Source organism: Rhineura floridana, chromosome 19 (assembly GCF_030035675.1).
Source record: "Rhineura floridana isolate rRhiFlo1 chromosome 19, rRhiFlo1.hap2, whole genome shotgun sequence".
Lineage (NCBI taxonomy): Eukaryota > Metazoa > Chordata > Lepidosauria > Squamata > Rhineuridae > Rhineura > Rhineura floridana.
The window spans coordinates 4,407,041-4,428,358 of NC_084498.1; the positions used below are offsets into that span (position 1 = coordinate 4,407,041).

The 21,318-nt window shown below is 44.1% G+C and overlaps 1 protein-coding gene across 6 annotated transcripts in view; it reads left to right on the top strand.

Annotated features, from left to right (window-relative positions):
- HECTD4 (HECT domain E3 ubiquitin protein ligase 4) overlaps positions 1-21,318 on the top strand; it is a 151,461-nt gene that overhangs the window by 39,497 nt on the left and 90,646 nt on the right. For all 6 annotated transcript variants that reach the window (XM_061603389.1, XM_061603390.1, XM_061603393.1 and 3 more), the window contains exons 6-15: positions 372-510; positions 5,637-5,807; positions 6,390-6,582; positions 6,940-7,101; positions 8,439-8,552; positions 9,434-9,574; positions 11,402-11,634; positions 12,514-12,659; positions 17,954-18,024; positions 18,807-18,912. In XM_061603389.1, coding sequence (XP_061459373.1) covers positions 372-510; positions 5,637-5,807; positions 6,390-6,582; positions 6,940-7,101; positions 8,439-8,552; positions 9,434-9,574; positions 11,402-11,634; positions 12,514-12,659; positions 17,954-18,024; positions 18,807-18,912 — 1,476 coding nt within the window. The remainder of the gene's footprint in view (positions 1-371; positions 511-5,636; positions 5,808-6,389; positions 6,583-6,939; positions 7,102-8,438; positions 8,553-9,433; positions 9,575-11,401; positions 11,635-12,513; positions 12,660-17,953; positions 18,025-18,806; positions 18,913-21,318) is intronic.

A 21,318-nucleotide genomic window follows, 5' to 3' on the forward strand; every position in this document is an offset into this window, starting at 1 on the left:
CAGGAAATGAGGCCCTCAAGCTGAAAAAGGCCCGCCACCTGTGCCCTCTTTGAAGAAGCAGCCTCCACCTTGTAGATTCCAGATGCCGTTCCTGGTTTTTATCTGCCGTGTTCCAAACTGTATCAAAGAGAAAATTGCCAAGGCATGTGGGTGTTTCAAATACTTCTGAAAACATTGCCAGCATTTCTTTAACCATCACGTCCTTTTAGCCCTTCGTATTCCACTGCATATATTTTGAAGGTTGGTTGGTTTTTTAAGCATGTCAGAAAGGCAGAAGCCCCCTGAGTTTCACGATGGAAGAGAGGCAGGCTATAACTGTAAAACCAAGCTGTATTATAATTAAAGTGTCACTCTCCTGCTTTTCCCTTCAGGGGGTTTGTGTACTGCCGTAATGAAGAGTTGGAGCCAGGCTGGGTCGCTTTTGGCAATGGCAGGCTTCTTCACAGGCCCGTCTCTTTTGATAGCAAACCACACTCCCTTTTCCAGATCATTGATCAGAATACCCTTCAGGTAAAGTAAAAATTGGAACCACATCCTTCATTTCATATCCATGTTGTAGATGAAAAGATTAATTGTTAATCAGGGATTGTGTAGTCCATTCAGCCAAATATTTCATGTTATTTTAATTGACTGTTTACTTTAGAGGTTGCTACCTTTTTTTTTTACAGTTCCTCACATAATTTTTTGAGCAATTTAGTGATCACCACACTAGTCATTCTATGGTTTCATTGATAACAAATTAACACTTTAATACCACATCAAATGGAATTGGCTGTTGTCATTGTTCCTGCAACAGGTTTTGCTTTTGACTTCCTCTGGATTTGAACAAAAAAGTAGTCTTAAGTCTTGACTTTCCCCTGCAGTCAGACCTTGCAAGCAGGCAACTTTCTGTGATAACGCAGCTTTCCGAGTTCAAATCTAGACCCTGGAGGCCTGCTCCCTGGCCCCTCAGTCGCCAGGCTAATTTTTTTCCCTCCAGCAGCAACAGATGTCTTGGGTCTCAGGCAGAGAAAAAGAGGGGGAGGGAGGTAAGATGAGCCTCACTCATGTGGACTTACACCTCTCCCTTCATTGCTAAATAAATGGCCTCCCAATGCCCTACAGCTAGCAAGGCTGCCACTGGAGCAGGAATGTACAGGTATTCCCTGGATAAATAAAGAAGATCCAGGGTGTACCTGCTTCCAGAAACCCATTTTTATATTTGTTGCTTCAGTTTACCTTTCTATCAGTGTCCTTTGAAAACCATATGCAATTTAAAAAAGATTAAGATGAAAAGGCCAATGTGTGCATTATCTTTTTCAGCAGAACTTTTAAATCCTGCAATTTAAAAGCTAGCTTTACTGTCATTTGCCTTGAAGTGTAGAAAGATGACTTGCATCCTGATAAGCGTCTCTCTCTCTCCCCCCCCCCGCAAAAATAAAACATTCTGCCCAGCGTATTGGAGATGACTCAGTAATAGTTTCTCTTTGAAGGCTAGGAATCCAATATTGAGAATGTCTATGGTTCAGCAAAATATTGCATACTGGCTGTATCCGTGACTCATGGCCCCAATCCTAGGAATTGCTGTATCAGCAAACAAGTAACTAACATAACATATCAACTGCTGTGCCTGTAATGCCATGGAACAAGATGTTACGCCAGAGGTGCAAAGGAGTCATTCTGCACTGATTCTGCAGGCTGATATGCCTGTACAAGAGTCTAGGATGAGGGGGTAAATGATTGCATCATGTTGGTACTGAGGTTGAATCTTACTTCAAAGCTTGCTCCCCTGGGCTGTTTATAAATTGAATAAAAATAAAATAAATGAATAAACTCTGAAAAGATGGTAGTTGTCCTAGTCTGCAAGGCTGTTCTGAAAGCAAGTAAAGCATTTTTAAAAAATATTATTTACAGCCATAGTCTATTTATATACCTCGTTTTCCACAAATACATTGTGCTCAAAGCACAGTGGGCCTTTATTTCACTACTGGTGTAAATGTTATGTTTCCAGTGGGGTCTGTGTTGTGTTGTTATAATACATGGAACTGCCTTATTACCCAAGCAGAAGATTGGTCTGTCTGGCTCAGTATTGTCTATCCTGACTGGCACCACTTCTCTGAGACTTCTAACAGGAGGCTTTCAAGGGTGGATGAAAACAGATTTTAAAAAGTTGAATTTGCCTTTTCTGCATTTTAAAAAATGTAAATACTACATTTCTTAATATTTAACCTGTTTATGGTTTCATGAGGATATAATGATGTTAGCCCACCCTTGTATTTAGAAAATAGCCTGGTAGCCCTAGGCAACCAAGAATTCCATTGCAGTGAGGGTGATGGGGCTGGCAGAGGAGTGACATGGCTCTCCAACCCTTCCCTCCGTACCCAGCATAGAAATGCAGCTCTCAGTCCCTCCTCTGCCAACACCCCACAGGCTAGTCACTTTTGGGGCTTATTTACAAGGCCATGTTAGCCTCACAGTCAATCTCTACACTGAATCAATGCCTTCTATTAAATATATTGAGATAAAGGAGGCTTTTCTGTGTAAATGAAGAACTAAACTGATCATTTCCCAAATATGAACATCTACACTCCACCTACCAAACATAAGCATTTCATCTTCACCCAATAAAAATAAATTGCTTCAGCTTGCTGAATAACAGTCAGCTTTGCTTTGACCCATCAAGTCATGGGCTCTTCATTTTTGTTTGCTCCTTTCTTTGTGAGGGTGGAAAATGAAGGGCCAAACGAAGCAGAAAGGAGCAATGCTGGAAAAAAGAGTGGAAGACAAAATTGTGCAATATGCCGGTTCCTATATTCTCATACATGAGCTGCAGTGCTCTGCCCAGTTACTTGGAAGAAAGCCCTACTGAACTCAAGGGGAAGAAGGCTGTTGCACTCTGCTCCTGCTTGTGGGCTTCCTAGAGGCATCTGGTTGGCCACTGTGAGAACAGGAGGCTGGGGCAGTTGGGCCTTTGGCCTGATCCAGCAGACCTCTTCTGATGTTGTGTTCTGAGTAAACAACATTGCACTGTTAGCCTTGCAAACTGTCATGGGTGCTGGTTGTAAGAATGACTCCATATCTCCATAACTGTCGCCGCCGGGAACACATCACCCCAGTGTTGTTCGACCTACGCTGGCTCCCAGTTATTTTCCGGGCCCAATTCAAGGTGTTGGTATTAACCTTTAAATCCCTATACGGTCTCGGCCCAGTTTATCTGATGGAGCGCCTCCAGCGCCACCAACCATGCCGCCCAACAAGATCAGCCACACAGGACCTTCTCTCAATCCCGCCAACTAAAACAGCTAGGTTGGCGGGGACAAGAGAGAGGGCATTTTCAGTGGCGGCCCCCACTCTCTGGAACTCCCTCCCGTATGACCTTCGACATGCCCCTTCCCTGAATGTATTCCGCCAAGCTTTGAAGACCTGGCTCTTCAGACAGGCCTTTGGGACTTACGGGGAGGGTTAAATTTTTACGACCAATAGCCTACTACTCTGTACTGGAACTGTTTTATTGTTTTATTGTTATATTGTATTTTATGATGTATTTTATTATGACGTAATGTATTGTTGTTAAATTGTACGTCGCCTAGAGTGGCCATTGGCCAGATAGGCGACCCACAAATTAAATTATTATTATTATTATTATATAACAATATGTTAAAGATATTCCCCCTATTGATAAAAATGGAAAGCAGGGCTGGTCCCAAAGGGCGGCCAGGTCAGGCCCTGGCTGAGGGCTCCTGTAGCCACAGAGGCCCCTGAGGGGCCTTTCAATAGGGTGGGGGAGGAGTAGCGCTCCTTTTCTGCGATCTGTGGCAAAGTAGCTGATGCAGATTGCAGAGAGGGAGCTTCTTCCGCCTGCCCGTCTCTCCTATCCTTTGAGGCTGCGTGTACTGTGCAAGCAGGACTGCCATTAACCAAGATAGTGCCCGAGGTTTCCCTGAGGGGCTGAAGCCTCTGGTGCCATCTTGATTGATGGCAACGATGAGTGCGCGTAGCAGCCTGCGCAGCTGCAAAAGACATGAGAGACGGAGCCAGTGAACGGGTGGGCGGAAAAAGCTCCCTCCCTGTGAGAGACAGGTAGGCGCGTGTGTGTGAGAGTGTGTGTGTGCACCAGGGCCCGGGACAAGCTGGTGCCCAAGGGCTGTCTGGTGCCGGCCTTGATGGAAAGCATGAAAAATGTATACAGTGTGATTAAGAGATGCTAGGCTTAGTTGTAAAAATGAAGCAACTGTAAATAATCTATTTAGCTGTAAATTAACATGATTTAGCTGTCAGATTTGCTCCATTATTTTTTTCAGCAAACATACAAAGAACTGTCGATGGGAAGGTTGCTTTAAATCATTTTTTTTCTTGCTGATTGAAATCACTGAGTCTTTCTCAGCTCTTCCTGGAGATGCTGGGGAATGAACCTGGGATTTTTTGGATACAATGTAGGGGCTTCATCTATAGCCCCTCCCACTTTCAAGGGGGGAGAATAAAGTGGAACATTGTGTGTATGTGAGGGTTGCTGGTGGGTGAGAGTGCTTATTTGGTTATTGAGAGAAGCGTTTTTGAAATGTTTTAACAGTTCACTGTGCTTGATTGGTAGGCATGAGTTTGCAAATTATGAGTGGTTTTATTTTTGTAAGGATTTTTGCAAGGTATCTGAACAAAGTAAGTTCGGTGTCCAGTACTCTCCTTTTTAAAAAGTCAGATCTATATAGGTCACCCTTCCCCTTTTGCTGTTCAACTGCCCTACAAAGCATAAGCACTGGTTTTAATGACAAAAAAGAGACCACTGCAGAACCACTCAGTGGTCATGGGTTTGGCTTGATATATCATCTGGACCCAAGCTCATGGCTTAGTTCTCCAGACTAGGGATGGGGTTCGCTGCATGGTGCTGATCCGCATGCATTTCGATAGTCCGTCATTCCTTTACCAGTCCATCCTTTTTTTGTTTCCGCTTTCTCTGGCACTTGCCAATTCGATCTGCTGTACGTGTTTTTGGTTGATTCGATGCGCAGGTTTTTTTGGGTTGCAAAAATTATGTAATTCTTTTCATAGATACTTATGTAAATGACAGCATTCCACGTAGTTTTTTGGCGGCGGAGAAAAACATTCCGTAATTTTTAGGTCGCTTACGTGAATGATCGGTGTTCCAGTGTGATTTTTTGGCGGAGGGGAAACACATTGTGAAAAATAATTACAAAAAAATTACATAAAATAGGGGGAGGATTTCAGAAAAAAATCTTGCTCATTGCAGTCGCGGCCACAAAATCCATGCCAATTACAGTCACAACCCGCTGCAAGAGATCGGTGACGCTCCAAAGAGATAGCGAACTAGCACATTCAGTCAGGATCTGGTACCAGGTTCAATTTTGTCAGATATTCTCCCCTATCCCTACTCCAGACTAACCATGAGATGTAAGCAAATGCTTCTCCTATGGTTCTGGTTCGTGGTTTGTCCAAGAGAACAAACCCCGCACCTGAGTTTGGATGGCATGCTTAGCTCAGTGCAACATAGCAGCAGAATGACTGGGAAGGAGCAAAGCAGCTTAGCTTAACATGCTATTTCCAGAGTCATTGTTCAGGAGACCTGGTAAAACTTTTTTCTCTCTCTTCTTCTTCCCACCTCTCTTTCACCCTTCCCCTTTTGCTTCTATGTCATGCCACAGGTATGTCAACTTCTCCCAATGCCAGCAGATCACTTTCCAGTAGGCAGCACTATGACCACTGTACATCTTTCTTCGGACGGGACCTACTTCTACTGGATCTGGTCTCCTGCAAGCTTGAATGAGAAAACACCAAAGGGACACTCTGTCTTCATGGATATCTTTGAGCTCACAGTGAGTGCTGTTCCTAAGGTGTTTGGCAAAAAATCGGGCTCAGTGCTATTACTTCTCTCTGTAACTAAAAATTAGTGCCTGAGCTTGCATTTTTCCTTCTCCCTCCCAGGCCCTTTTTCTTCTGTGTCATGTCTCTTAGATTGCGAGCCTCAGGGGAAATAGCTCACTGATATTAGTAAGCTGCTCTGGGAGCCTTTTTTGGCTATAATACTTATGACTAACCTTTCTTGTTTACACAGTAGTTTCAATTTGCAAAATATTTTGCTTTCTACTCTTTGCAGCTGCAACCACTCTGTCTCTGTCTTCTGTTTCTCCATTTGTGTTTAACTTGCTGCTGCATGTGCTATATACTGTTTTAATCTTTTATTTCTCATGTATTTATCCCTTTGCTTCTTTAATAAATTGTCCAACGGCAACATCCTTCACATTGCACTGTGCATGCTTAAAGCTGTACGCAGCTGAGCACGGGCAGTCTCCATCTTCCCCATCTCAGCCTGTGTCTAAGGACTGGAGTTTAGGGTTGGAGGTGCACTTTTTTCCAAACAGGTAAATGCTGTGTGTTATCTTGGCTCATTGGACTAGGTGGAAAACGGCATCTGTGTGGCCAATCCCCTCCAGGAGCGGATTATACTCATGAGGAAAGAGGGGGACTCCGCAAAGAGCATCAATGAGATGCTTCTGAGCAGGCTTTCAAGGTACAGAGCCTCTCCCTCAGCAACCCTGGCTGCGCTGACTGGGTCTACCATCTCCAATACGCTGAAAGAGGACCAAGCAGGTGAGGGAAGGAGTTTGTCACTATGATTTTGCCCATTCATTCGCTTTGATAAGCCAAGTCCAGTAAGAATGCTAACTGTGCTTCTATTGCTGTGTGGGTCCAAGCACATCAGAAGCATCTCATGCACAATCTCTGCTGGAAGTGCAGAGGCCTCTTGTTTCAGATGAAGGCATGAACTTGGTAGACTGTCTCTCTTCTCAGAATCCTATGTTATATCACAAGTGACTGTAGGGCTTCCCTTTGGGGCTTGAGTCTCACTTCTTCATCCACCAAGGTTTTATCCCAGAATCTAGTTACTTCTTTTTCTTTTTCATGGACAACACCATGCTTCTCATAACTTTCATCTGATTTTTTCAGCTGCTAACACTAGTTGTGGTCTGCCTCTTAAAATGCTACGGAGGACTCCGATATACACTTGTGGGACTTATTTGGTGATGTTAGTCCCACCCCCGGGTGGCTCTGGTAGCTCTGCCACACGATCACTCTTTGGTGGAACAAGTGGCTTGTCATCCTTGAAAAGTAAGTTCTCTCCAGCCTGCCTCCTTGTTCCCTCTGACCCCCATGTTATTCTTACATTCTGCTCAGTCTTCAGCTAAATTCTCTTTATCACCCAGTCCCCTTTCCAGCTTCCCCCCCCAAAGTGTTATTTTACTCCCTCTGTCCACCTCAAAGAAGGCGTTTCCGCCAAGTTTATTTCCCAGTGGTTTGTTGGCTTGAGCTTAAGCTAGCTGATTTAGCCCTGAAACTCAGCATAGGGCTTAGGGTTTAAATAGGTATGTTTCTGCCCTGCTTTCATATAAAATGGCTATTGTTGTTATGTGCCTTCAAATCGACTACGCCTTATGGCGACCCTATGAATCAGTGACCTCCAAGAGCATCTGTCGTGAACCACCCTGTTCAGATCTCGTACGTTCAGGTCTGTGGCTTCCTTTATGGAATCAATCCATCTCTTCTTTGGCCTTCCTCTTTTTCTACTCATTGCTTCAGGTAGTTTTCTTCTAGTCCCCCTCTTGATACTAAAAGTGACCTGTGTTTGGAGTGAGAGGGGAGGGGAATTGCTTGAAGCAATAAAGCACAATGGGAAAGAGGGATGGGTTTCATTCCCCTTCCTTGCCTCTGCTTCTTTTCATGTAAGGATAGACCCTCCGACTTGGTCTCCGTGTGAATGGAGCAGGCACATGATCAAAATGCGTGTAGCTGCCCTGCCCTTTTTAGTGCTGTTCAGTGGTACTACTGCTACTAGACAACATACTTATATGGAACTAGAGGCAAAGGTGGGTAGTGCAGTGGATGTGACTCACAGTATGCTGCATTCCAGCCAGGCAGAAACATTCAAGGAGGGCTGGCAAGAGATGTGGCCTGGGGAAAGAGGCTTGGCTTGGAGAGAGTCCCAAGGGCCAGATGGGAAGCCCTCAAGAGCCGCATTTGGTCAGTAGGTCTGAGGTTCCATATCTCTGACCTACAACAAATGGAGAGAGACTTGGGATTGCCAGGGGTTGGGAAGAGGAGAGACACACAGGGCAAGAGAAACTTTAGTTAAAAATACAAATTGGCAATAAAGGTGGAAGGGCCTGAGAGCATGTGCAGAGAGGGTCTTTCTGCCACTGCTCAGTAGACACAGCCAACCAATCCCTGTCCCCCAGCTCCCTCTAGCCAAGTTTGGGAACAGGCAGGTAAGAGTTTCCAGGACAAATGGTGTGGCTTCCAGTTAAGTTTAAGCTTCAGTATCTCGATTTTCTCCCCCTAGAAATTAAGCACTGACTATGTTTTACGGTTAAGCTCTGCTTCTGCATAATGCACAGTTCGGAGAAATGTGTGAGCTTTCAAGGGATTGATTGCAGGCTCTTTGTTTAAAGTTCTGGCTTCAAGTTTGGTGTACAATATCTTGGACGGGCAGTTTGCAAGCCGAGCGGATCTCATTGATGCTGCTGGAAGCTCACTTGGACGCGGCGCTCTTGTTCCTGGTCTTGGTAAGGAATGGATATGCATTTTCGATGCAACCTGCTCGTGGCAATTATGGCATCTGATGCCCTGGATTATAGATTTCTCAAAGCATAAACCTGCTTGAAACACCTACTCCGTTGAGGCACTCTCTTTAAAAAAAAAGAAGCATTGGAAATAACCTGCTAAAGGAAGAGTAGGCGAATAAATTTAAAATGAGAGGTAATTAACTTCAAATAACTACTTGAAGCTGTATATTTGCTCTAAACCGTGGGTGTCCTAAGGTGCCAGCTGAGTCAGTGAAATTGCAGTGTGAATTTTTAAAAAATTAGCTTTGGTGAGTCTCATGAAGGAGGGAATCTCAGGCATTCGGTTTATTACTTTCTTGTCACCAGCAATAGTATCTATAAATCTATTGGCCAAGCAAACGCCAGCCTTGGATAATATGTTGGCATGCTTGCTGTGATTGAATGGAGTCAGAGAAGGTATCATGTTAAAGGAAGCAGATCTGCAGAAAAATTGGGGTTTCATAAGCTTCTCCCCAAAATCAGATAAACTAGAAAACAAGTAAAACCTGAGTTGTAAGTAAGCCACAATCTTGGAATCACACCATATTGGATGTAGATTTCAGTAGATTTCAGTAGATTGCATGAAGATCTCCCTAGCCATGGGCTTAGCTGCTGAGGTGTTATGGAATGTTTAGGAACATTCCAACTTCTCAATAATAAAAGCAAACAGAATCCTTTAGGACCAGACGAAGCTGTTGATGGGAAGAGGTGCAGAGAAGGAAGGAGGCATCTGTGTCAGTTAAAAGACAGGAATTATTACCAACCAAAATCGCATGTGTCTCCTCCTCTTTTGCATTATAAACCATTTTTGCTAAAGAGATCTATTTATTGTTTTTGTTCAGGTGCGTGCTATGATGCTATGAACAACATGATCTGGACATGCTCAAACGACTATATTGATCAATGGTGCAATCCAGGGAACCAAGCCTTCCATTACGTTTGCCAGAGGCTAGGAGTCAGCCATATAATTAAGGAGCCAAAAGGTGAGGGGAAAATCAGCAGTCAGCACTCTGTACAAAGTCAGTGTCAGTGGAATGTGATATGGATGGCCTAGATTGGTGGGTGGTGCCTTTGAGCCATGTTGCACCTTACTGAGAAGCCAGCAGGGCAGAACAGAACTTTCATACAAGGTTGATGAGGGTATATATATATATATATATATATATATATATATATATATATATATACAGAGAGAGAGAGAACAAAAGTTCCATTATTATTATTATTATTATTATTATTAATGATGATGATGATGATGATCATGATAAATGTTTTGAAGTTCTCCTGCTTTTGATGTTACAGACTGTAGCCTCTGCGGTAATTCCTTTGAATTCCTCTGGAATTGTGCTGAAGGAAATCAGTTGACCATTACAGCTGCAAAACTGTGCTTCCTTGAATACAAATGTTATCACTGAAATCATTAGATATTGGTACCCCCATCATAAGTTAGCAGAATTTGTAGAGTTCAATGCAGACTTTAACATGCTTTCCCTCTCAACAATCCTATGGAGTAGTTTATTGTTTGTTTTCCATTTGTAACAACTGAGGTTGAGAGGTGGTGACTTGCAGAGGCCAAACCAACAAATCCATGTTAGAGTGATCCAAGCCACCTGTCTTCCTACTACTTTTGGGATGCATTTGGCTTCATGAAGGAGAGAAAGAAAGAAAAGTACTTTTAGAGCATTTGGCAATGCGATGGTGCCCAGCACTCTTAAGATCCACTCTGAGGATGTCAGCTGCCCAGGATAGCAGGGAGGTCTCTTTGAGTCCAATACATGCAGGAAGTGGGGAGATAACTGGTCAGGATAGTGAGGACACTCCTTCAGCCCCCCCTCCCTATATGCAATGTCGTGGTCATCTATGAAGCGAGGGGGAGGGACAACTGCCTGGGGTAGCAAGGAGACTTCTTCAAGCACCCCACACAGCACTCTGCTCTGACTCTTGGTTGTCACCGAAACACTTCGGAGAAGGAACAGATCACCTCTGCATTTGCCCCCCCCATCTCCCCTTACCTGCTTTGGCATACCACAGGCACGGCCTCCTTCTCTTGGCAGCCCTTTTGATTCTTGGTCAGGGTGGGGGTGAGATTTGGAGAAGACTCCGAAACTAGAGCAGGAGCAGGTAACCTGTGGCCCTCCAGATGATGTTGGACTCCAGCTCTCCTCGGCCCTAGCCAGCATGGCCAATGCTCAGGGAATAATAGGAGTTATAGTCCCGTAGCATCTAGAATGTTGCCCACCCCTGAACTAAAGCAGCCCTGATTCAAGGCTTCTTTAGCTTGTGAGCAGGGTTTAGACAGCTATGAACAGCTTTATCTCTCTCACATACATGGTTGCTGTTCCCAGTTACTTGTGGGCACCTCAGTCTCCATGTCCTTCTTCTGCTCCGCCCTCATGCATATGAATATTTGAAGATGCCTCATTATACTGTAAGGCCATTGGCCTGCCAAGTTGTCTAGCTAGTGTTGTTGATCCACCTGAGAGTGCCTCTCCAACATCTCAAGCACCAATCTTTCTCAGTTTTCCTGTACTGTAACCTGTAAACACTAAGGATTGAACCTGGGGACTTCTACGTTCCAACAATATATTCTGCCACTGAGCCTCTCCCCAACTCCCTCCCCCACTTACCTTCTGCAACCCATGTCCTTGCAGCAAGATGCAAATTATTTGTGAATCTTAATTCCTAAATTACGGAGAGTAAACCATTTGTATGAATATTAAAAAAAAGAAAAATCCAGCAGAGTACAAAAACCCTGACAATCACTGAAATACACACTGCATATTTATATGAAACTTTTCTCACTGTTCTAGGAGATGCCATAACCACCAATGAGGTTATCAATCAATTACTGCACCATGTTGGTGCTATGTGTATCCATCAGCTCAATCTGCTAACAGCAAGTAACAACCTTCCAATCACAAACTTTCTGGGCAAGCAACACCCAATTGAGGCCCATCATCTTAGCAGCATTTGCGACATTATGGAGAAAGCCATGGTCAATGGGGACATGTGCATTATACGCTGCATCCTGGTTGTCTTCCAGGTGTGTACATGTGTGATAGGAAGTTGCAACTGCATATGCTATCCTAATGTAATTGTCTGCATTAGGATTGGGGAGGGGGCACTCAAGCAGAACACTCTTTAGTGGGGTTCCCTTAACCTGGTAGTGGTGGGATGTGTAAATGGAGAATTTCCTTGCACAACACTGGAGGCATTTGAGAGGCAGCTGAACAGCCAACTGTCAGGTGTGCTTTAAGTTGGATTCCTGCATTGAGCAGGGGCTTGTACTGTATTGGGACATTGGTAGGTTTTTTGTCAGTCTTGGAAGTTCCATCCAGGAGAGGTCTTCATGGTGGTTTCTGCCACTGATGGAACTTTTCATTGGTAATTGAACAAAATCCACCTCTGGCCATCTTTTCCAGGCATCAGATGCACCTGCTTTAGTTGACTTGTGTGGTGCAAAGTTAAGTCAGCAGAGGGAATTTAATGTGATCATGCTTTATTCTGTTTGTCTTGAGGTTCTTTTGCTTTTTGTTCCCCACTTTGAGCCACTGGAATGAAATTGGTGGCAGGGGTTGCCAACCATTTTTGGACCCATGGTCACCGTTGCAAACTGGAAAAACTGTTGTGGGCACCACCACACAGACACACCACTGTGGCCTAGTCTGTTGGCTACAACACAGTGCTTCTGTCAAGTTTAATTTCAGTGGGGAAGGAGACCCTATGGGCACCAGGGAAAACCTCTGCAGGTACATGTATGCCCACAAGTGTCATGTTGGTGATTCTTGGGTTATAGCAATGCATTATATTAATATAAATAAGTAAATCATCAGATTACATATACTTTTTTTAGCGACGGTCACTTATTCATCACTGACATTTCAACATGTGCATTTGCACATACCCATATATTTCCTTGTAGGTGGTGTTTAAGTTTTTCTTCAGTCCTCAAACTGAGAAGAATCGAGACATTGTAAGACGATCCGGCCTCTTGCTTTGGCAGTTACTGATGGCACCGGTGGACCAGATCAGCCCTGAGATTCAGAAGGAGGTCTGTCTGGCAATCAGGTGTGTTGTCTCATCTCACTGCAGTAGATCAAAGGATTCTGTAATCATTATGAAAAGAAGACTTCCAAGGCCTGAATCAATAAAAATAACAAAGCAGCCATTTGGAGCTTCACTTTATCTGGATTTTCTGTGCTTTAGGCCAGGGCATGGCAACTTATTTTTTATTTGATTTATAGTCCGCCCTTCCTCCCAGCAGGAGCCCAGAATGTGTGGGATCTGGGCTGAATCTGGTCAAAGGGAGGGAGCTAGCTTGGACTCCAGGCCATGCTAGGCTCCCACCCTGCCCATTCCAGGCCACTGGGTATTTTATTCAGGAAGGAACCGCTGCGGTAGCTTTCCAGCCTGCTTCTTGCTCACTGAGATTAGAAATCTTAAAGTGAGAGGGGTTGGGGTTGGCTGTGTGCTAGGCAACATCAAAGCTCTGCCATTGGGTTTTGACTCTTGTACAGGACCTTTTATAGCACAGGGTGGTGATGTATCTGAGCCTGTCACGGAAATGCTTTGAACTGATTTGCTGGCCAGTCTGCTTCCCGCTTTCTGGCTTTACACTCTTAGGAGGCCATTCTGATGCAACACCCCCAGTTAAAATGGTCAAGAAGCCGAAATCGTTGGCTATATAGGAGAAAGTTTTATAGAAAGCAAGTATTTCTACCATACTTATTGAAGTTCTATTGTGAGAGCTGGTGCTGGTTGGGGATGGTTCTCTGCGGTGTGTATGCCCTTGTTCTTTGACCTAGTTGGAGAGACAAGTTTGAAGATGGCTCTCACTCTTCCATCTGCCACTTCTTTTGTCACTTTGCCAAAGTAGAGGGAATGTTATAGTGTAACTTTGTGTCCCTGTGTTAATATAACCAGATAATGTACATTTCATGAGCAAAGAACATTCATTTTGAGTGTCCTGGTTTTGGACCTGTAAATGGGACACATTACAAAACTTGAGAAGAAAACTTCCAGAGTAACCTGCATGCCTGTGCTTATGAGCTGCTGTGTTCTCAGTTCTGGAATAATAACGTCATTTGAATCCAAAGCCTGCTTTTTCCAGCCCTGTTGATTAATATTAGAAAATTAATCCTGGTTGCTGCACTGTATGACCAGATAATCCTATCTGGAAAGTGTTGAAGAAACTTGGTTTAAATAAATTGGTGAAGTGTAGAATTAAGTCTCTTCATTATAATAGTCAGCCAGCATGTTCCTGCGGTTGAGTGCTGGACTTGAGTTGAAATCCTTCCTCAGCCACAGCCTCACTGCTTAGCCTTGGGTGAGCCTTGCAACTGCTTAACCTCAGATCCTCATCTGAGAACTCGGAGTATTGTTAATCTACCTCACTGGATACTGGATACAATAGAGAAGGATTGTAAAGTGCTTAAAGCACGAACAAACTTTCAAGCCAGGCCAGCGGTAAGGCGTAAGCTGAAATATAAGACCGCCTGTAGTGTGAACCAGGTTCCCTTGCCCATAGAAGTACAAGCAGCAGCATCAGACAAACAAAGAAGAAAAGGCGTGTGTGTGTTCATTCTTTTAACTGTAGAAGCAGTCGTGGTCTTCATCCTCATTTCCCATAAAATGATCCTTAATCAGTCAAGTTGCATTCCAGGGAGGAGAAATGGGAAAAATCTGCTCTTTCTGATCATAGCAGTTATCTTTGTATGTTGTTGGCCTTCTCTCTTAAACATGAACATCCTTTTTTTAAAAAAATACTCCAGACTTTCCTTTTATTCTCAGGAAGCAAATGCTAAATTTTTCTGGAAGGGTAGTCTTGCTAATCTTCTGTGGCAAAAATACAAAAGAAAAAGAAACAAAAAAGCCCATGCTGCAATAAGGGCTCATCCACATTCTCCTCTAAATCCAGTAGAAATCCACTATTTCCTTGTTTGGATTTGGCCCTGATAGTTCACACATGTGGAAATTGGACTTTGTAAAACAGTTGGAATCTTCTCCTGCCCATCCGTATTGGCTGCCTAGTCAGTGCTGGTGGGGGAGTTGTGGGGGGGTGGGCAAGGAATGATGGTTTCCAAGCAATCTTCTCCTTCCTAGAAAGAAATTTATCCAGAGACAAGCTTGTGGGAAAGTACATATACCCATCTTATAACCATGCTTCTTTGCCATATATGTTGCAGAAAAGGGACAAAAACAAACACCGGAATGCCCCATATCTGTCACTGTTCCTTGGTATTTCTGCTGTTATGCCATACGAAGGTGTTACATTTTTAATTTTAAAAATTAAAATTGTGTGCATAAATTAGTCAATGGTTTTTTTAAAAAAACATGTAAAAGAGAGCTTGCTTCCCTCCCCCTTTTCTGAACTTGATGCTGAGGGCAACTTATTTGAGGAGGGGGAGAAACAGGCATGTGTGTGCAGCTTGGACTAGGTGAGAAGGAAAGGGCTGCAGGGTGGTGGGCTCTGAAGGAGAAGGCGTGTTGAAAACTGACTCCTGTTCCTCCTTACAGACTGAAGAGTACCTCTGGTTTGGTAGCTGCTGTGACACCCTTTAATCTTACACACACACACACACTCTCTCTCTCTCTCTCTCCTCTCTCTCTCTCTCTCTCTCTCTCTCTCTCTTAGGTTGTAGGGCTGGCGTGGAGTGTGTGTGTGTCTCCTGCTCCCCCATTTTCTAGATTTATGCCTCCCTTTCCAGTCTCATGTCCCCGTCCCCTGGTTTCTTGTAATCTGCTGATTTACAACCACTTGAGCAGCACAAGACAGTGGCTCTCAGGCAGAAGACATTTCCATGGTTTTATCTCCACAGCTAACAACCCACTCACTCACTCATCCTTATGTTTCTACTCTCCATATTTTCTTGCAGTAATTTTTCAGCCTGCCAATAAATGGTGAGTTGAAAGAAAGGGCTTGCCCACGTTCTCCATTTAATAATAATTGTGTGCAAATTAGTTAGTGGGTTTGTTTTTTAAAAAAAAGGAAAGAGGGGATTTAAATTGTCCCCATGTTAGCCAGAGCCCAGAAAGGCATTTAATCTCCTTTCCCACTTTCTCAGCTCCATCAGCAGCTAACGGGTGGCCAGTTTACACCCCCCTTCTGTCCTTTTTTAAAAAAAATTAACTAATTTGTGCATAATAGTCATTTCTGTTCTTGATTTATTTTGGGCAAATCAGACAGTTAGAGCAAAACCTTATAAAAGAAGCCTGATGCTGGAAGTTTATGCAACCACTTACTAAAGTGAAATGAAGAGGAGGCAGGGAGTTGCAGTTACCATGCGCTGATAACCTCCAAGCTGGATTACTGTTATGCTCTCTATGTGGGGCTGCCCTTGACATTGGTCCAGAAGCTGCAGCTGGTGCAAAATGTGGGGGCGTGACTGCTCACTGGGGCAGGGTATCACCAACATGTCACCTTGTTGCTGAAAGAATTGCACTGGCTGACCATTAGCTACCAGGATAAGTCCAGGGTTCTGGTTTTGGTGTACAAAGTCCTATGCAGCTTGGACTAGGTTATCTGAAATAATAATAATAATAATAATAATAATAATAATAATAATAAAATAAAATTTTATTTGTGAGTCGCCTATCTGTCCGAATTAACGGACACTCTAGGCGACGTACAATAGCATAGTAAAATACAATATACAAATCAAAAAGCCATACTCATCAGTTAATCTAAAACCAGCCTTCAATTAATACATCATAAAAACTAATCCACCCCAGCAATCCTATAGGCCTGCCTGAATAGCCAGGTCTTTAAGGCTCAGCGAAAACCCATCAGGGAGGAGGCATGTCGAAGGTCAAAAGGAAGGGAATTCCAGAGGGTGGGAGCCACAATCGAGAATGCCCTCTCTCTGGTCCGCACCAGCCTAGCTGTTTTGACTGGTGGGACCGAGAGAAGGTCTTGTGTGGCTGATCTTGTCTGGTGGCATAATTGGTGATACTGGAGGCATTCCTTCAGATAAACTGGTCCGAAACCGTATAGGGTTTTAAAGGTCAACACCAACACCTTGAATTGGGCCCGGTAAACAACTGGTAACCAGTGTAGGTCTACTAACACTGGAGTGATGTGATCCTGGCGACAGATATGCTTGATCAAGCGTGCCGCCGCATTCTGTACCAGCTGCAATTTCTGGACCGTTTTCAAGGGTAACCCCACGTAGAGCGCATTACAGTAGTCTAAGCGAGAGGAGACCAGGGCATGTATCACTCGTGGGAGCAGATGCGCAGGAAGGTAGGGTCACAGCCTCTGTATCAGGTGTAATTGATACCAAGCTGCCCAGCTCACTGCCGAGACCTGAGCCTCCATGGACAGCTGGGAGTCGAGAATGACCCCTAGGCCTTGGACCTGGTCCTTCAGGGGTAATCTCACCCCACTGAGCACCAAGTCTATATCTCCCAACCTTCTCTTGTCACCCACGAGCAACACCTCGGTCTTGTCAGGGTTTAGTTTCAGCCTGTTCTCTCCCATCCATCCACTTACGGACTCCAGGCACTTGGACATGGTGTTCACAGCCAACTCTGGTGAGGACTTAAATGAGAGATAGAGCTGAGTGTTGTCCGTCTGAAAGATCGTCTTGCCCCTCATATACTCACTCGATCACTGTGCTCTGCAGGTGAGGGCCTCCTGCAGATTCCATCTTATCAGGAAGTCCTTTCAGTACAACATAGGAAGCAGACCTTTAGAGTAGTGGCACTGACCCTTTGGTGGCACTGACCCTTTGGAATCCCCTCCCCTTAAATATTAGACAGGCGCCATCTCTGTTTTCTTTTCGGCATCTGTTGAAGACCTTCCTCTTTCCACAAGTCTTTTAGGTAGAGAACTTATCCTAGTCTGTGTCTGTGTTGGAATGGCTTTTAAAGATATTTTAAAGCTTTTTTAAAAAAAGTTTTTCAAGATGTTTTGTTTAATATATTTTAATATGATTTTTTACTATATTTTAAAGTTTGTTCTTGTTATGTTTTAGAGTGTTTTTAGTGTTTTTGTTTGCCACCCTGGGCTTTTACTGGGAGGAAGGTCGGGATATAATAATAATAATAATAGAGAATCTGGTTAAAACTGGAGCAAGGCATCCACCTCCCTTTGTAGGACACGCCATCAGCATGCATTACCTGGCTGTTTCAGACTTTCCACAGATTAAATGCAAGTTTTTTTTTAAAGGGGGAAAGGTCTGAGACAACACTGGGATGAGGAGGCTGTCACGTGGATTCTGCTAAATTAACGGAGAGACAGGCCGGTGCAAATTCACATCTTGCTCCAGTGTGGACAAGCCCTAAGCCTGTTTTTAAGGTGCTCTAAGACTCAGCTGCTGCTTCTTCAGATACTAAAAGCGACTTGTTTTCTCTCCTTTAAGCTCTGGCCTAAATATCCTGTATCCTGGAGAAGTAGAAATTAACAACTTGCTTAAACTGGTTTTAACAGAAGGTAAGTGTTTGGACTGAAAATTGGAATGCTGGAATGAAAATTTATTTGTAGGCTGTTACCACACTGACCTTTTCCTCTGGAGTAGCTATATTTTGTTCACTCACTTTTCATGAGGCATCTTCACAATGATGTGAACAAAATCTCTTTCTCTTATGTTCTCCCTGTTGAGTTTCTGTTTTTCTCAAAGCTCAGACAATCCAGGGTTTTTTTTCCCCAGACTGGAATCGCTGTGCAATTTCTGCAGATGTAGATAGCCCATTGCACTGTTGTTCTGGCTGGTCATGGTCTGCAGAGATTACTTTAACCAGTTCATTCTCTAGGAATCATCTGTGTCACTGTAACCCTTTCCTTTCCAAATGGCATTGCTTTAATAACAGTTTCTGCCCCCTCTCCCAAAAAAAGAAAATATTGAAGTGGGGAGGGGAGATTCATGATTGGGAATGCAGCGAGGAGGGAGGGAGTATACAATACAATAGCGTCAATGAAAATCGGTTCCCTTCAACATTTGGGGTTGGGGAAAAGGGGTGACTGCACACTTGGCTACAGAGAGTTAGAAGTCTGGAAGCAGAGTTGCGATTCCACTTCCAATTTAAAGCAGAGCAGCAATGATTGGGTGGTGCCAAGTTGTCCATGTCTGGAAGCATCGGTAAACTAGAAGTACACGATCCAGAAAGTGCAATGTGTTCCACATTCAAAAAGATTGAAATGTGCTTAGCAGTTTACAGCAGAGGCCAACCTCTACATATATGCCCAGTTTTCTCATGTGAATGATTCCATTGTAGGAGACAGGAACAGTGGGCTTGCCCAGCTTCGAGATGTGATCATGACTAACCTGGCTGAGCAGCTTCAGAACAACAGATTTGGCAGTGAAGATGATGAGCATTACAGGTAAGCAGCACAAGTGTTGTTCTACGTAAGGGAGGTAATCTGCCAAGGGCACAGTCTGAAAGCTTTGGGGAGTGGACTTGACAAGGTAGCTTGCCTGTAAGGTAGGAAGCTGAGGAGGAGGAAACCTCCACTGCAGGTGCTGATGGCCTGTGCGTTTTCACCCCTTGGGATCACATCCAGTTGGGACTTTCATCTTGGAGTTGCTGCCAGTGTTGTGCAACTTCCATTTGCTTCATCAAAGCTTGCCTGGCGTACCTGTAAGTGGCTAGAGATGTGAAGGTCTGGGGGGAAAACAGAACATTTGGGGGCGGGAACTGATTCCCCCCCCCAATTTTCCAGGTTCCCCCCCCCAAGCCTTCACATCTCTACCAGTGGCCTTTTTAAAAGTGGAGGTGGCATATGTTCTTTGGCTAGCAGACTGTTTCTTACCAGTAGTTGCTTACATTGTCTTTCTCTCCCTCCAGATAAAATCTCTACAGTTCTTAAATATTTTTGGTTTTGTAGGGTGCATGTGCATCAAGGATTCTTGTGTACTTTATCTGCATTTGCACATAATGCTAAGTCATGGCTTTGTTTTAACCAAACCAGGAATAGTCTCACAGCCATGGCTTGCTTTTCCAAAGCTTAGTTGTTTTCCAGCTGCTCCTGCCTTGTGCCTCTGTAGCTTGCAAGGACCTACAATGGGGTAGCTAAACACACTGTGGTTATGAAAGGCTGTTGGGTTTAGACATGACACCAAATCAGAGTTAAAACAAGCCATGGTTCATACACCTTCGTCAAACCATGGCTTTGATTGTTGTTTGTTCCCAAAAAGCATATCGTAGTTAGTCTACTGGACCAGATTTGGATATTCACAAACCATGCTTTGGCCAAACAAACCATGGCTAAGCATAAGAGACATCAGCCTCCTTGTGCCTGTGGGCACATTTGGAAATCTGAGAAACTTTGTGGGCCTCAGACACGCACATCCTGCTACTATGCAAGCACACACAGTCTACAACCACACAGTCATGCACACCACACCGTCACTCTCTCCCGTTCCCTGGCCAGCATTTAGGATTGTAGAAAGTGGAGAATGCAGCGTGGGAGGGAAGGATTAAATCTCCAAAAAGATCACACACCCTGCCCGTGGCAAGAATTAGGTTTGAAAAAAAGCCTTCTATTGGCTACAGTAGAAAGCTCCTGCCAAACTTATTCATGGGAGGGAGGGGCAGGGTGAGGAAGCGATGCCCAGGAAAGGTGCCAGGAAGCGCAAAGACAGACACACACACACATGGCTTAACATTATTTGTGAAACTGGCTGGTGAAACTTGTCCAGTGTTAGTGGCAGTCAATTAGAAATCAAAATTCACAAGTACATCCAGTCAGGAACCTCAGAACTGCCATACTGGCTTAGAGCAACCTTGGCCACCCTGCTGCCTTCTCTCTCTCCTTTGGACTGCAGCTCTCATTAGTCCTAGCCAGCACAGCCAGACTGCCTGGTGCTGATGGGAGTTGTAGTCCAAAGCATCTGGAGGGCACCCAGTTGGCGAATGATTGGTTTGACCTAGTCCAGTGTCCTGTTTCCAGCAGTTGCCACCAGTCAGAGGCCTCTAGGAAGCCCACAAGCAGGGCATGAAAGTGATAATCTCTCTGTGGCGTTTATCCCCAGTATCTGGGGATTGAAAGGCTGCCTCTCAGCCTAGGGGTTTCGTTTCTTAGCTCTCATGGCTAATAAGAATTAATATGCTTAATCTCCATGGAAGATCTTCCATAAAAGCAAGTGATTGAAAAAACCAAAATATTCCATACAATAGGATTGCAAGACAGACTAAGGAGAACTCTTGTTGCAGTTTTGGGAAAGCACATTTGCAAGAGCTAAATGCTTGGAAGTATGAATTGGAAAACCTCAGGCAATTAAATCAAGAGTAAGATGACCGGTTTTTATATTTCACCACCACCACCGTTATACACAGCTCTCTAGTGCACAGAAGATCCTCTTTAGAAATTTTTGGACAGTGCGAACTGTAGGTGGACCCAGTCCGTGGGGAATATTCTCTGTGCAGACATTTGCTAGGCGCTTGTTTCCCTGTATCAGAAAACTTCCCATAAAATTGTGCCCCCATTGCTGGGATTCAAAGAGCTACTTCTGGTGCCCCTTAGCACTCGAGTGCACCAGTGGAGTTTTGAACTTGGAAATACAGATCCTCTCCATCACACACACTATCAAAAACTGCTTTTGAATCCCGTTTTGAGGATTTTTTTCTGAGACATGGAGTCCTGCTCTTAGATATCAGAACCATCTCTGCAATCCTTTGAATAGAAGCTGATGTAAGTTAAGGATGTAAAAAGATGTGTCTCTCTTTTATAGTAGCTACTAGCTTAGTATAACCAAATAATATACTTGCATGTGCGTTTTTTATGTCC